The sequence below is a fragment of the Nomascus leucogenys genome, chromosome 5 (genome assembly GCF_006542625.1).
Source record: "Nomascus leucogenys isolate Asia chromosome 5, Asia_NLE_v1, whole genome shotgun sequence".
NCBI lineage: Eukaryota > Metazoa > Chordata > Mammalia > Primates > Hylobatidae > Nomascus > Nomascus leucogenys.
The window spans coordinates 44,194,115-44,209,029 of record NC_044385.1 but is presented as its reverse complement, the minus strand read 5'-3'; the positions used below and the strand labels follow the sequence as shown (position 1 = coordinate 44,209,029).

At 41.6% G+C, this 14,915-nt stretch overlaps 1 protein-coding gene across 4 annotated transcripts in view; it reads right to left on the bottom strand.

Moving 5' to 3' along the window:
- RAVER2 (ribonucleoprotein, PTB binding 2) overlaps nt 1-14,594 on the bottom strand; it is a 97,763-nt gene extending 83,169 nt beyond the window's left edge. For 3 of the 4 annotated variants that reach the window (XM_030812955.1, XM_030812957.1, XM_030812956.1), the window contains exon 1: nt 14,005-14,594. In XM_030812955.1, coding sequence (XP_030668815.1) covers nt 14,005-14,259 — 255 coding nt within the window. In that variant the 5' untranslated portion in view covers nt 14,260-14,594. The remainder of the gene's footprint in view (nt 1-14,004) is intronic. The other variant, XM_030812958.1, reaches the window with a different exon arrangement.
- Between the last annotated feature and the right edge of the window lie 321 nt (nt 14,595-14,915).

The following is a 14,915-nucleotide window of genomic DNA, read 5'->3' as shown; positions in this document are numbered from 1 at the left end:
TTGAGTTCATTGTAGATTCTGGATATTAGCCCTTTGTCAGATGAGTAGGTTGCAAAAATTTTCTCCCATTCTGTAGGTTGCCTGTTCACTCTGATGGTAGTTTCTTTTGCTGTGCAGAAGCTCTTTGTTTAATGAGATCCCATTTGTCAATTTTGCCTTTTGTTGCCATTGCTTTTGGTGTTTTAGACATGAAGTCCTTGCCCACGCCTATGTCCTGAATGGTATTGCCTAGGTTTTCTTGTAGGATTTTAATGGTTTTAGGTCTAACATATAAGTCTTTAATCCATCTTGAATTAATTTTTGTATAAGGTGTAAGGAAGGGATCCAGTTTCAGCTTTCTACATATGGCTAGCCAGTTTTCTCAGCACCATTTATTAAATAGGGAATCCTTTCCCCATTTCTTATTTTTGTCAGGTTTGTCAAAGATCAGATAGTTGTAGATATGCGGCATCATTTCTGAGGGCTCTGTTCTGTTCCATTGATCTATGTCTCTGTTGTGGTACCAGTACCATGCTGTTTTGGTTACTGTAGCCTTGTAGTATAGTTTAAAGTCAGGTAGCATGATGCCTCCAGCTTTGTTCTTTTGGCTTAGGATTGACTTGGCGATGCGGGCTCTTTTTTGGTTCCATATGAACTTTAAAGTAGTTTTTTCCAATTCTGTGAAGAAAGTCATTGGTAGCTTGATGGGGATGGCATTGAATCTATAAATTACCTTGGGCAGTATGGCCATTTTCACGATATTGATTCTTCCAACCCATGAGCATGGAATGTCCTTCCATTTGTTTGTATCCTCTTTTATTTCCTTGAGCAGTGGTTTGTACTTCTCCTTGAAGAGGTCCTTCACATCCCTTGTAAGTTGGATTCCTAGGTATTTTATTCTCTTTGAAGCAATTGTGAATGGGAGTTCACTCATGATTTGGCTCTCTGTTTGTCTGTGATTGGTGTACAAGAATGCTTGTGATTTTTGTACATTAATTTTGTATCCTGAGACTTTGCTGAAGTTGCTAATCACCTTAAGGAGGTTTTGGGCTGAGACAATGGGGTTTTCTAGATATACAATCATGTCATCTGCAAACAGGGACAATTTGACTTCCTCTTTTCCTAATTGAATACCCTTTATTTCCTTCTCCTGCCTGATTGCTCTGGCCAGAACTTCCAGCACTATGTTGAATAGGAGCGGTGAGAGAGGGCATCCCTGTCTTGTGCCAGTTTTCAGAGGGAATGCTTCCAGTTTTTGCCCATTCAGTATGATATTGGCTGTGGGTTTGTCGTAGATAGCTCTTATTATTTTGAGATACGTCCCATCAATACCTAATTTATTGAGAGTTTTTAGCATGAAGGGTTGTTGAATTTTGTCAAAGGCCTTTTCTGCATCTATTGAGATAATCATGTGGTTTTTGTCTTTGGTTCTGTTTATATGCTGGATTACATTTATTGATTTGCATATGTTGAACCAGCCTTGCATCCCAGGGATGAAGCCCACTTGATTATGGTGGATAAGCTTTTTGATGTGCTGCTGGATTCGGTTTGCCAGTATTTTATTGAGGATTTTTGCATCAACGTTCATCAAGGATATTGGTCTGAAATTCTCTTTTTTGGTTATGTCTCTGCCAGACTTTGGTATCAGGACGATGCTGGCTTCGTAAAATGGAACACATTACTTTCAATAGAGATATAAGTGTATGTGTGTGTGCATATACACATATACATACATTTATATATTCTCTAGCTTTGTCTACTAAGAGGACCTGAGAGCACTGGCACCCAATGGCAATGAGTATAGCTAGTTTCCAGATCTTGGTTTCTAGGTAGTGTTTTCCCCCTAAAAGAAACTAAGCACTGTAATAGTCAGCTCAGGCTACCCTAGCATACTACTGCAGACTGAGTGGCTTAAACAACAGAAATTTATTTCCTCACATTTCTGGAAGCCAGAAGTCCAAGTCAAGGTTCCAGCTGATTCAATTTCTGACTGGCTTGCAGGCAGCCATGTTCTCACTATGTCCTCACATGGCCTTTCCTTGGTGTATGAGTGGAGAGACCAAGTTCTCTGGTATCTCTTCTTATAAGGACACTAATCCTATCAGATCAGGAACCCACCCTTATGACCTCATTTCATCTTAATTACTTCCTTAGTGGCCCCACCTCCAAATAAGTAACACTGGGGGTTGGGGCTTCAACATATCAATTTGGAGAGAGACACAAACATTCAGTCTAAAATAGGCACCTTCATGAAATGGCTGATTCTAGGGCTGGAGCACAGAAACTACAAAATAAGCTGCAATGTCCTGTTGTGTTGAAAACAAAGGACATACTCAGTGAATGCTGGGGACACGTCAAAAGGACATAAGACCCTTCCCTTAAGTGTATGCTGGAATTAATGTATTATTTCCAAAGAATAGTGAATGGGAAAAATAGTATCTTTACAGAGGAGTGACTTAGCAGACATCCCCTTAAGCAAATGATCAAGGTTAACATCACCAGTGGTAAGTCATGTTAATGTCATGTACCCCCTGATATGATGTCATCAGAAGCTACTTCACCTCTGTGGTATTCTTCCCCAAAACCTATAACCCCAATCTTATCTTGAGAAAAGCCTCCTACAAACCCAAATTAAGAGACATTCTAAAAGATACCCAAACAAAACCGTCAGGGTCATAGAAAACAAGAAAAGATTGAGAAACTGTCACAGAATGGAAACTAAGGAGATAGCATAACTAAATGCAATCGTGTATCTCGGACCGAATCATGGAACATAAGTGAAAAAACTAATGAAATCTAAAATAGAGTCTGTAATTTAGTTAAAATAGTATGCCAGTGTTGATTTCTAAGTTTTGACTGATGTACATTGGTTGTATAAGATGTAACATCAGGGGAAACTGGGTAAGGGATACATGGGAACTCCATGTGTTATCTTTGCAACTTTTTCTGCTAATCTAAAATCACCCCAAAATAAAAAGCTTATTCAATAAGAAGACACAGGGGCCAACTTGAAGCCAAATCTAAAACAAAGCATCAAAATAAGTAATGGTGGTAGGAATGGAGCATAACCCATTGAACTGAATAGGAAACCATGAGCCTATATTGTTATAAATAAATGAATAAACTGAATGCTTGAAGGGGGATAGGATATTTAAACAGTCTCAAAGCATTTCCCCTCAAAATCCTTATTGATTACAAGCAGAAAACTTTACATGGAGTTGCCTGGCAGACACCACTTTAATCAAAGGGAATCAAAGTGATCAAAGTGAACTTTATCAACAATAGGACAAATGTAAAACATGTACCACCTTGTGATGCTCCTGCTAAAGACATACAACTTGACTCTAATCATGAGGAAACATCATACAAACCGAAATTGAAAGACATTCTATAAAAACTAAGTGCAATATATATCTGAACTGAATCCTTTCGCTGTAAAGGACATTGATGGGACAACTGCCAAAGCTTAAATGCATCTGAGGATTGGGAGGCAGCAGTGTGACTTTGAGGGTGGCATTGTAGTTATGTTGGAAGTTGTCCTAGTTTGTAGGACATACATAATAAAGTATTCAGGGTGGTTGGGCATTGGGTCAGCACTCTCAAACAGTTCAGGGGGAAAACATTCTTTACGCTACACTTAAAACATTTCTGTAAGTCTGAGATTATTTCAAAATGTAAAACTTCCCAGATTCACATGTTCTTGCTTATTGCCATCACTTTCTACTCTAGTTCTGGCTACAAAAAAAAAAAAAAAAAAAAAAAAAAAAAAAAAAAACTATGAAGCATAAAGTCAGAGAAATGGAGATTACTTTGGAATTGAAAGCAAGTAGTTAAACTGGTAGGGTAATAGAATATCCAAAGTCCAGGAAATAAAGGCAAGCCGGGAACTAAGAGCAGATAATCACTGCAGTGGGTTGAGGAAAGATATAAAAACCAATTGTCCAAGGGTAGAGCAGATAGGGTGGGGTATGGTAGGGGCAGGAGAGAGTAGCAGGAAGAGAAACAATGAAAGCATGTACAAATACAGAGTCAAACAAATTTCAATGAATCTAATGCTATTTTTGGCATTCATATGGAAATAAAACGGTAAGCCTCAAACACACAAAGAAAATGCCTTAACATAGGGAAGTGGAAAATAAGTTTACAAACCTAAAGATAACAGTAATAAATAAACACAAAATTAAGCACCAAATACCTAGAAGACAAGTTTAGGTGCTCACAATGAGTTGCATCCCTAAAATCTAACAAAAGAGAAGCTTATTTTCTTACTAAGAAATCACGAAATACTTATTGTGAAAACATTAAACAGAATGGATAATATTCTCGATTTGTTTTAAAGAGAAACATTCTTTGTATCAATGTTTGACTTTTAATAAATGTTAAGGAGGAAATATTACATTGTAACTTCTTGAAAACCTCTTTAAAAATTTACTTTGTTGAGCATCCACTCTGGGCCAGGCACAGAACCTAAAATGTCAGTTGTGGGCTGCTGAGTGACTAGAGAGCAATAAGCTTTTGCATCAAACAAGAAGTAGCATGGCTGATTTGCTTAAAAAGAAAATTATTGAGCCTGATTTATATTCTTGCCCAGATAGAGGATCACTACCCAAAGCCCCATGCATAAACGTGGCCTACAGAAGTTTCTGATGAAAACTCTCCTGAAGCAACAGCTTTGGATCTGCCCAAATGGTCCCTACTCAGGTAAAGTCCCAAAGACATGACTAAAATTTTGTTGGCCTGCAACAGCACTTTTCAATCTAGGGTCTACAATCCCCTAATGAAATCAGGGATAAGTTACAAGAGATCCATACCCCCTTGAAATAATATGCAAATTTTGTGTGCTTATGAATATTAGCACTTTCTTGGAGGGTTTACAGCTTTCAACAGACTCAAGCCATAAACGGTTGACTGATTGAATAATTATAAGTGAATGGAGAGAGTTCCCTGCCAAAAAAGCTAACAGTGGTACATTGCAAAATTTATTAACAAATCAATCCTGAGAGTGTGCCGGGGGTCAGATGTCTCAATGGAAATATAGCATTTTAGAACAAGGTAGGTGGCTGGTCCACTTCTTTTACATTTCTCTTCAAACAATGTGTCAGTTTCTAGGTTACACGTTGAGGATACAAAGGTAAACACCAAATGATCCTTGCCCTTTGAAACACTAACAATATAGCTGCATAGAGAGGAATTATAATACAATGGGAGATAAGGATATGAGCTTTGGAATCAAACAGAACTGGTTCTCCACTCTACCACCAATTAGTTGAATGATCTTGGGCAAATTGTTTGACATTAATTTTGCATCTTTGTTTCTCTAGCAATCAAATGGGAATAAGAAATTCCACTCTTATAGTCTTAAAATGAGGATTAAATATAATATTAAAACAACTTTAAGTATGGTGCCTGGCAATGGTAGGCACCCAAAAAAACAAAGGTTATTATTATTATAGACATCCAGAGGAAAGAGAAATTTGTTCTGGCTGGGGATTATAGGGAGATCTCAAGGAGACTACCACACTCAATTTTGGGTACCATATTTTAAAAGATACAGTGACAAAGTGGTAATGATGTGTATTCAGGGAAAAATAAATGAGATGGTGAGGAAACTTGGAATCATGTCCTAAAAACTAGTCATTTGAAGTAATTTAAGTTATAAGTTAAAAATGAGAGGCCAGGTACGGTGGCTCATGCCTGTAATGCCAGCACTTTGGGGGGCCAAGGTGGGCAGATCACAAGGTTAGGAGATTGAGACCAGCCTGACCAACATGGTGAAACCCCGTGTCTACTAAAAATACAAAAATTAGCCGGGCGTGATGGCCGGTGCCTGTAATCCCAGCTACTCAGGAGGCTGAGGCATGAGAATCACTTGAAACCGGGAGGCGGAGGTTACAGTTGCAGTGAGCCGAGATCACCCCAGCCTGGGCAACAGAGCGAGACTCCGTTTCAAAAAAAAAAAAAAAAAAGGAGAATAAATTCTATACGTTGCCAGAGGGTAGACATTGGATCAAGACTTCAAGTGAATACATTGTATATATTACATATAAATAAGACATTTATAACAAAGAAAGCTGTCTGAAGATGGAATAGGATACCTTATTTGTGGGGATTTCTTTGAAACAAAAATATATTTTTTTAAAAAGCCAGACATGGTGGCTTACACCTATAACCCCAACAGTTTGGGAGGCCAAGCAGGGCAGACTGGTTGAGCCTAGGAGTTTGAGACCAGCCTGAGCAAAATGGCAAAATCCCCTCTCTAGAAAAAAACACAAAATATTAGCCAGCATGGTTATATGCATCTGTGGTCCCAGATACTCAGGAGACTGAGGTAGAAGGATTGCTTGAGCGAGGAAGGTTGAGGCTGCAGTGAGGCATGATTGTGCCACTGTACTCCAGCCTGTTAATTTGGGATACTATTGGTTGGTAGTAACAAAAGATCCAACTTGAAATAAGTGAAACAATAAAAGGGATTTAGTGGCTTGCATATATATAAAGTCCAGAGGTAGGTTAAGCTTCAGATATAGTTCGATCAGGGCTCCAGCTCAGCTTCTCTACATTTCCCCCACAACGTCAGTCCTCCTTTGCATGTCTGCTCCCTTAATGACTGTCAGCTGCAGCCAGAGCCATATGTCTCTGCATTCATATCCAGTGGAGAGAAAGAGATTCACTTACTTTAACAACCAAACACAAGTCCTAAGTTTCTCTGCTAAGCCAGGCTGAAATAATCACTATGACCAAGGGACTATCATGTACTGATGGGCTTCGGTCCAGGTTATTGCCCATCTTTTAACCAATCCCTCTCGAAAAAGGGAAGAACTGTGTTCTTTGGTTTATGTCACCCCTACAGATGGGGATAGAGATGAAACCCACCCAAATCATACAGTTGCTAAAAAAGAGGTAGGTCTTCAAGAGGAAGAAAGGCAACTGGGTAGGCAACAGAATCAGGGCCCCAGCAAGTAACAGAAGGCACACTCGGAAACTAACTGGGGAGAACTTTTAAAAGAGACTATCTACAAAGATTTGAAGAAATCCTAGGCTAGCAACATTCCTGTACTCCTCCTGGGCCCAAGGAGACAAGAAGAATGGTTATATAATCAGGAGAGCTGGGCTGTATGGAGGGAGCCACTGGATAGAAACTGACTTTTAAAGAGGAAGCAACCAACCCACAGTCACCTGTGAATAAATGCTGGGTGAATAAATGCTCCTCTCCTCAACCCTCTGATCCCCCACTAGTGGCTCTGGCCAAGTGCAACCATAAAACAGAGGATAAGAGAGCCTTGTTGGTGCAATCCACAGTACAGATTAGCCTCCCTGAATAAGGAGTGGGTGGAAGGGTCGAGAATAGATCTGGAAGAGCAAATGGAAGCTATTCAGCACAACCACCAAGGGCTATCCTGCACATAATCATCAGCCAAAATATACAGTACTGTATAGCCAAATGTTCTAGGTGATCTGATCTTCTGACTTCTCACTTATTACCCCTCTCAGTTCATACTGTCTCCTTAGAGTCAGGCAATTGTGTAATTAGGCAAACAAAATACAAGCAGCCGAGACACATGATAAGCAATTTTAGGATTTAAAAACATACAAATAATTTTATTTACATTTTAATATTCCTTGGTTTGCCTGTTTTAGCTGAGCAAGGAAAGCTAGGCAAAAGGCTTTTTTTAAAAAAAAAATTAAATTAAATTAAAAATTAAAAATAAATTTACAAAATAAAGTAAAGATTTCAAAAAAATCAAGGCTGGGCTTGGTAGCACAGGATCTGAGGCCAGGAGCTTGAGGCCACAGTGCAGTGCACTATGATTATGCCTGTGAATATGTGAATAGCCACCGCACTCCAGCCTGGGCAACATAGCAACATCCCGTATCTAAAAACAAAAACCAAAAACTTTTTGTCCACAAGGAAAGAAGAATAAGCACAAATAGAAGAATCAAGAGACGAAACTCAGGTAGTTAGTAGTAGGAACCCCTTTTGCAGTAACAGCCTTTGATCAGAGTTGACTTCATTTAATGCTTCCCTGATCTGAGTCTTGTTAATTCAAGGAGCAATTTCCTTAAATTCCCTTCTTCCTGAGCTTTTGTCATAAGATGCAGGAGTACCTACTGACGATTTGAAGCTGGGAGAGTTTCTGCTCCTGCACAAAGCTGGAGCTTTGTTAGATGTTGTTGTACTACTTGGTGTAATCTTACACTTCATAAACAATCATAACTTAAATAGAGGCTAAAATGCTAACCTGAAAACTAAATACCATCTACTATATTCTTTCTATGTGAAAACATGTCACAAGTTCAAAAAAGAATTTCTAAGCATAACCCAGTCATTAACTGGGAAATGGGCTATAGATTACACGAGATTTCTTTGGAATCACTGTTAACACAGCATTTTGATGCTAACCACAAAGTATTACTCCTCTTCTTGAATGTGTTTTCATAGCAGAGAGCTGCATTTCTGAAACACTTTTCAAGAATTTCTTCCAAAACTAGAAACTTAAGGAGGCAGTGGTGTCCCAGAAATCTATTAGTACATTTCCCTAGCAGCTTTCAGTGTTCTTGTTACATTGAGAATAGGATAACAAAACACATGAAAAAGAAGTAGAACCCATAATTCAATTCTGTTTAATTGCATTAGAAAAGAAAATTTAATAGATAATTTTTGCATAGCATACACTAAGAAAAGTAACTTTTGGAGGTAAGCAATGGCATTTTGATTTTAAAGAAAGGATAATTTCAAAAACAGAAAACACCCCAATATTGTCCGGAAAAAAGTAGAGAGTAATAGCCCTATTTTAAAAAGAGGCAATAATTACCGAATATATTGTTAGAGAAAACAAAGTACATTTTTAAATCCCACAATTAAAGGACATAAAATATGTAAGATAATTCTATTGTATTTATACTGATGTAAAAAACAAACAGGAATATGTAGCTTTTAAAAATAAGATTATGACCAGCCTGGGCAACATAGAGAGACCGTGTCTCTACAAAAAAATAAAAAATATTAGCTGGACACAGTGGTGCATGCCTATGGTCCCAACTTCTCAGATGGCTGAGATGGGAGGATCACTTGAGCCCAGGAGTTAAGGCTGCAGTGAGCTATGATCGCACCACTGCACTCCAACCTGGGAGACAGAGCAATCTTGCACTGTCTCTTAAAAAAAAAAAAAAAGAAAAGAAAAAGAGCAGAAAAAAATTTAATTATGACAAAAGGTTAACTAGAGTTTCTTACATTTGGTTGTTTGTGATTCTAAAAAGTGCTTACTTGGTAATATTATGGTTTCAAATGGGTCTCTGTAAATTAACCATCAAGCTTCTCAAATTAACTATCATATTAGAGTACTTTGAAATGTAAGTTTATAATATCCAAAGTGACAACAGAATGTTTTGTTTCCTCTGCTGATTCTGAATGTTGGCCCTAAGCACTTCACATTGTCTTCTAATTTCACAAGAGAATCTCTTCAAGATTTTAGGGTAAACAATATGACAAAAACAAAACACATGCACACATATAAGACCTGTAAGAAAAAAAACCTAAGTGAACACAAACAATCTGAGAAGCAAATGCCCGTTTTCTCCATTTTGAAACCCCAATGACAACAATATTGAAACAGAGCCAGGTTAACCATAATACAATTTATAGAAATACAATAACACATATATTAGAAAAAATATTAAAACATTACCTTAACCAATCAAAATTCTAAATTCAGTTGTAAAAGACCAGACACACACATATACAATGGCTATGAATAGGAACCAGCATTCGCAACATTACTATTGACTATTAATTATTCATTAAAAATAATTATAAATATTATTCACTATAAAGTACTCACTATAAATACATTCCAAAACACTAACAAAGATATAACTATAAATATTCAAATCACAGTGGCATGAGGTACTTGGGGATCTAGGTAGTTTGATAAAGGTGGAATAGACTCCAATGCAGGACTGGCCGGGCGCGGTGGCTCACGCCTGTAATCCCAGCACTTTGGGAGGCCGAGGCAGGCAGATCATCTGAGGTAAGGCGTTCGAGACCAGCCTGGCCAACCTGGTGAAACCCCGTCTCTACTAAAAACACAAAAATTAGCCAAGCGTGGTGGTACACACCCGTAATCCCAGCTACTCGGGAGGCTAAGGCAGAAGAATCGCTTGAACCCAGGAGGTGGAGGTTGCAGTGAGCCGAAGTCACACCACTGCACTGCAGCCTGGGTGACAGAGTGAGAATCCGTCTCAAAAAACAAACAAACAAAAAATCCAATGCAAGACTAATCAGAAATGAACAGAATCTAATGCGGGACTAATCAGAAATGAGACTGATGGCTGGGTGCAGTGGCTCACACCTGTGGTCCCAGCACTTTGGGAGGCAAATGCAGGAGAATCGCTTGAGTCCAGGAGGTCAAGACCAGCCTAGGCAACATAGAGAGACCATGTCTCTACAAAAAATTTAAAAAAAAAATTAGCCTGGCATGGTGGTACATGCCTGTAGTCCCAGCTACTTGAGGGGCTGAGGTGAGAGAATCACTTCAGCCTGGAAGGTCAAGGCTGCAGTGAGTAGTGATCGTTCCACTGCACTCCAGTCCAGGTGACAGAGCAAGTCCCTGTCTCAAAACAATAAATAAAAATTAAAAAGGAATGAGACTGGAAATATAGGCAGGGGCCAACACACAAAAAGCCTAAGAATCTTAGACTGCTGTCCTATCATTTCATGCTTTTCAAACTCAGATCTGTGTACTCCATGGTAATACAGAAATACGGAGAATCAAAGGTTAAATATAGTACATTTTCCATAAGTGTCAAGTTTATGAAAAAAAATTGGGAGTTAAATGCTGTTTTTGTGTTAAATCCAATGTTACTAATAGAACATAAAATTAATATAAAATTTTCAGACAGAACACAAAACTTCAAAGCAATTTCAGTCTTGCAATAGTCTAATTCAGATTCACTGTTCTTTACTGTTAAGGACAATTTGAGGAAAAGTTTGAGAGGATGTGCAGCCAAAGCCTGGTTTTTTATGAGCAGGAGAGTGACATGATCAGATTTGTGCTTCGGGAGTATCCCTCAAGGGAAGTAGCAAGCAGAAGGAGCTAAAATGTAAGAAACAGGACAGTAATGAAGGTAGGTGACAAACCGAAAAGTTGTAACAGTGAACAAGAGATGAAAAGGACGTGAACCAGAGCTGAGGCTGTGAAAACAAAGAGGGCCAGGAAGATTCCAGAAAGCTTAGGCAGACCAGACAGGGCTTGACTGAATGCACAGTAATTATTCAGTGAGAAAGCTTTTGAGAACTTAATATAAAGGTATTCAGTTTTTTTAGAGCCGGTACTTCTATAAGGTATTTGATAAACATACCTCTAAAAGCTTCCAGTTAAAAATACTTTCAGTGTGCCTTTTAATTATAGGAACTATAAAGTTGTGCGATGCTATTATAAATCTGCTATACCAAAAATAAAACAAAATTTGAGATTTATGAAAACTACATTTAGAAAAGAAAACATTCATATATTTCAAATGTTAAGAAAAAATTATTGGGTTTCTACTAGTCAGTTATTAATCAGTATTTTCTAGAGACATAAATACACAGTTTGAGAACTAGAGTTATGAATGTCTTTGATCCTTAAAGTGATATTCTAAAATAAAGAAATGAGGCCAGGCACAGTGGCTCACACCTGTAATCTCAGCACTTTGGGAGGCCGAGGCAGGCGGATCACCTGAGGTCAGGAGTTCAAGACCGACCTGGTCAACATGGCGAAACCGCATCTCTACTAAAAAATACAAAAATTAGCCAGGCGTGGTGGCAGGCTCACGTAATCCCAGCTACTTGGGAGGCTGAGGCAGGGAGAATCACTTGGACCTGGGAGGCAGAAGTTGCAGTGAGCTTAGGTCGCGCCACTGCCCTCCAGCCTGGGTGACAGAGCGAGACTCCGTCTCAGAAAAAAAAAAAAAGAAAGAAATGAATAAACACAGACTCTTCTAGAAAAGAACAAGAACTTAGTATTTCAAAAATATGATTACTTAATAATTGAACAAAAGCCATATTAACCATTTCATAAGGGTAAATACGTAGTTTTAGCACAGGTGATTTTGTGTAGGCCTTACTGGCAAAAAGACACAAAATAAAATAAACTTTCATCAGTAAGTTGACAGTAAAATATAGTCACTAAGAAAAAGCAGACATTATAATAGAAATTGTTAAAACAAAAAATACAAAAAAATTCATGCAGAACATATTCATGAAAATATTAGTTTAAGAAAAAGTAGATGAAATCTCAGAAATACAAATCCCAGTGGAATTCTCAGAAAGCTTCTAACACTAATTAAAACTGCTCCTTTTATTAGACCCTTTGATATATTTTTCGTGTCTATTGCGAAGGGAAATGAGAAGGATACCAACAGCAAAGCAAGAATAGACAGAACGTCTTGAATTTGGGGTCCAAATATATTTAGAATTAATGCAAGGAATTGTGATAACAAAAACAGCTGACATTCTACAAAGACACTGAGATACTTCTCTATTTCTCTTCTCCTAGACTGTCTATACAAAGAGCTGCTATTTTTTAAATTTGTTTTTTTTTAAAATGCCATCTGCTTCTTCCAAGCCTCCTCCTTCCTGAGCTCCCTTACAGTCCTCTATTTGTATGGGCAGGGGAGGCTGCTTCCAAGAAGTCAGTCCATTGCAGGTGTCCTTAACAGGTAGTATCACAAAACATTACCTGACAGATGGGAAGTGGACCATGGCGGAATGGAAAGAGTTGAAAGACAGATGAGATAAACAATATTGACAGACATTGCATTTTGAAACAAAATAGCCCCTCATGCCTACGGGTTATAAGGTTATATGTTCATATTTATTGTGAATGGCTATGTAAGGTCTCATTACGTAGTAATGGGGCATTGGTCTCATTATTTTATAAGTCACATGAAAGAACTGCCATGCAATTGTCAATAGCCAGCCCTCTTGCAATTTCATGCAACCGGTTACAGGAGGAACTACAAATCCGCAACTACCAGGACAGCCCACCACACTCGGAGCAGTATATAAATTCAGGTTATATGTGAAACATGTGTGAACATCCAGACAGCTAAGAAATCCTGAAGAATCAAAGAAATGATTTCATGCTTTTGATAAAACAAAAATATATATGCATAGGAAAAGAGAAAAGGACAACATCCCAGGATAACAATGGTTATCTTTAGGTATCAGAAATATGGGTAATTTCTGTTTCCCCTTTGTGCTTCTCTGTCTTTCCTAGCTCTCCTACAATGAGCATGCAGCTTTTGAAATCAGGAAAAAGAAAAAGTTAAATAGGTGCAGAGTTTCTAATCTTAAAAGCAACGGTTAATCTGGCTTAAAGACACAGAGTAGCTATCTTTAAACCTCATCCAAGTCACTGAGGAACAAATCCTCCAGTACTGTACTTGGCGTAGCAGGAGGCGGCTGCAAGGCTCCAAGAGGCGCAGCAATAACTCTATTCTGGGGCCTTAGCAAACTGAGGAGACAGAGTTGTTCCATAGAAACTTGGTCAAGTGCTTCTGCAACAGCAGCGAAACTCACTCCCAGCTCTCTTCGTGCCCCTGCCCCCTGTGGCACTCCCGAGCACGGGGGACTATACGCGGGAGCCCTCGCCCCTGTCAAGGTGCTCCCGAAGCTTCGGCCCCCTCTACCCCCCGCAAAATGTGTGCTCCACAACTCACCTCCACTCTCCTTCACCTCCTACTCCTCTACGGCCGTAGGCGAAGGAAAGAGCGGGCCGAACTTGGAGGCAGCAGCCCCTGATTCCCGTCACCTTGGAGAAGCCGCTTCGCCTCTCAGAGCCTCAGTTTCCCAATCTGCCCCCCTCCCTGGCAGGGCGTCTGCAGGCTGGAAACCCCAAGAACTCAGTCAAACCGAGGGGCCGCTCTCACCACTCGGCGCCGACCCCCTCCCCAAGACCGCTCTGAGGCGCCCCCGATCCCAGCCTGGACACGGAGCGCCGCCCCGCCGCCCCCCGGGACGCGTCGCCCCCAGCACCGTCCCAGTACCTGGCAGTTGCTGTCCTGGGGCAGGTTTTTCACCAGGATTTTCCTGCGGTTGCTCAGCTCCCGCTGCATCCGCTGCAGCCGCGCGGCGACCTCCTCAGGGTGCAGCGCGGCGGGCGCCGAGTCCGGGGCGCCCTCGTGCGCTTCGGCTGAGGGGCCCTGCCCGCGCAGTCCCGGCCCCGGCCCCGGCCCCAGCCCCGCCGCGCTGCCCAGGCCCGCGTCCCCCTCGCCGCCGCCGTCTCCCGCCGCCGCCGCCATCTTCCCGGGCGCCCCGCGGCTGCGGACTCCTCGGAGGCTCCAGGGGAAGCGGAGAGAGAAAGCGGGAGGAGGCCCGGGCGAGGGCGAGGCGGGCAGAGGCCGCAGAGTGGGCCCAACCGCGGGGAAGAGGGGCAGCGGGAGGAGGGAGGACGGAGTAGAGAGGAGGGAGTAGAGAGAGGCGGCGCCGCAGCCAGCAGCCTGCTGGCGGGGATAGGAAACCTGAGGCGCCGAGGAGGAGCCCGAGAACCACCTCGCGGGAACCTCCCCCGCCGGCCCCCGGCCCCGGCGCACAGGCGCGCCTCCGCCCGCCTCTCGCGGGTCCGCAGGCGGGGCCGGGCGCCACCACCCGGACACCTGTGCGGGCGCGGACGGGCGGGCGGGCTCCCCCTCTCTGCGAGGCCTTCGCGAACGCCCAGGGTCGGGCTCCGGGGGATGCGGCCCCTTCGCGGTGGCTTCGCCGGGAGACTCAGCCCCAGGCGCCTGTCCCCGGGTGGCTCCACATGTGACGCCGCAGCTCTCCCTCGGCTCCCCTCGAAACTCTCGCGCTGGGGCGGCCCGGGGGCTGCGGGCGCGAACTCGGGCTTCCCATACCCGGGGTGGGGCTGGAGTGGTGGCAGGAGGGCGCCTCCTGCAGCCCGGCTGGCTCCCGACGGTAA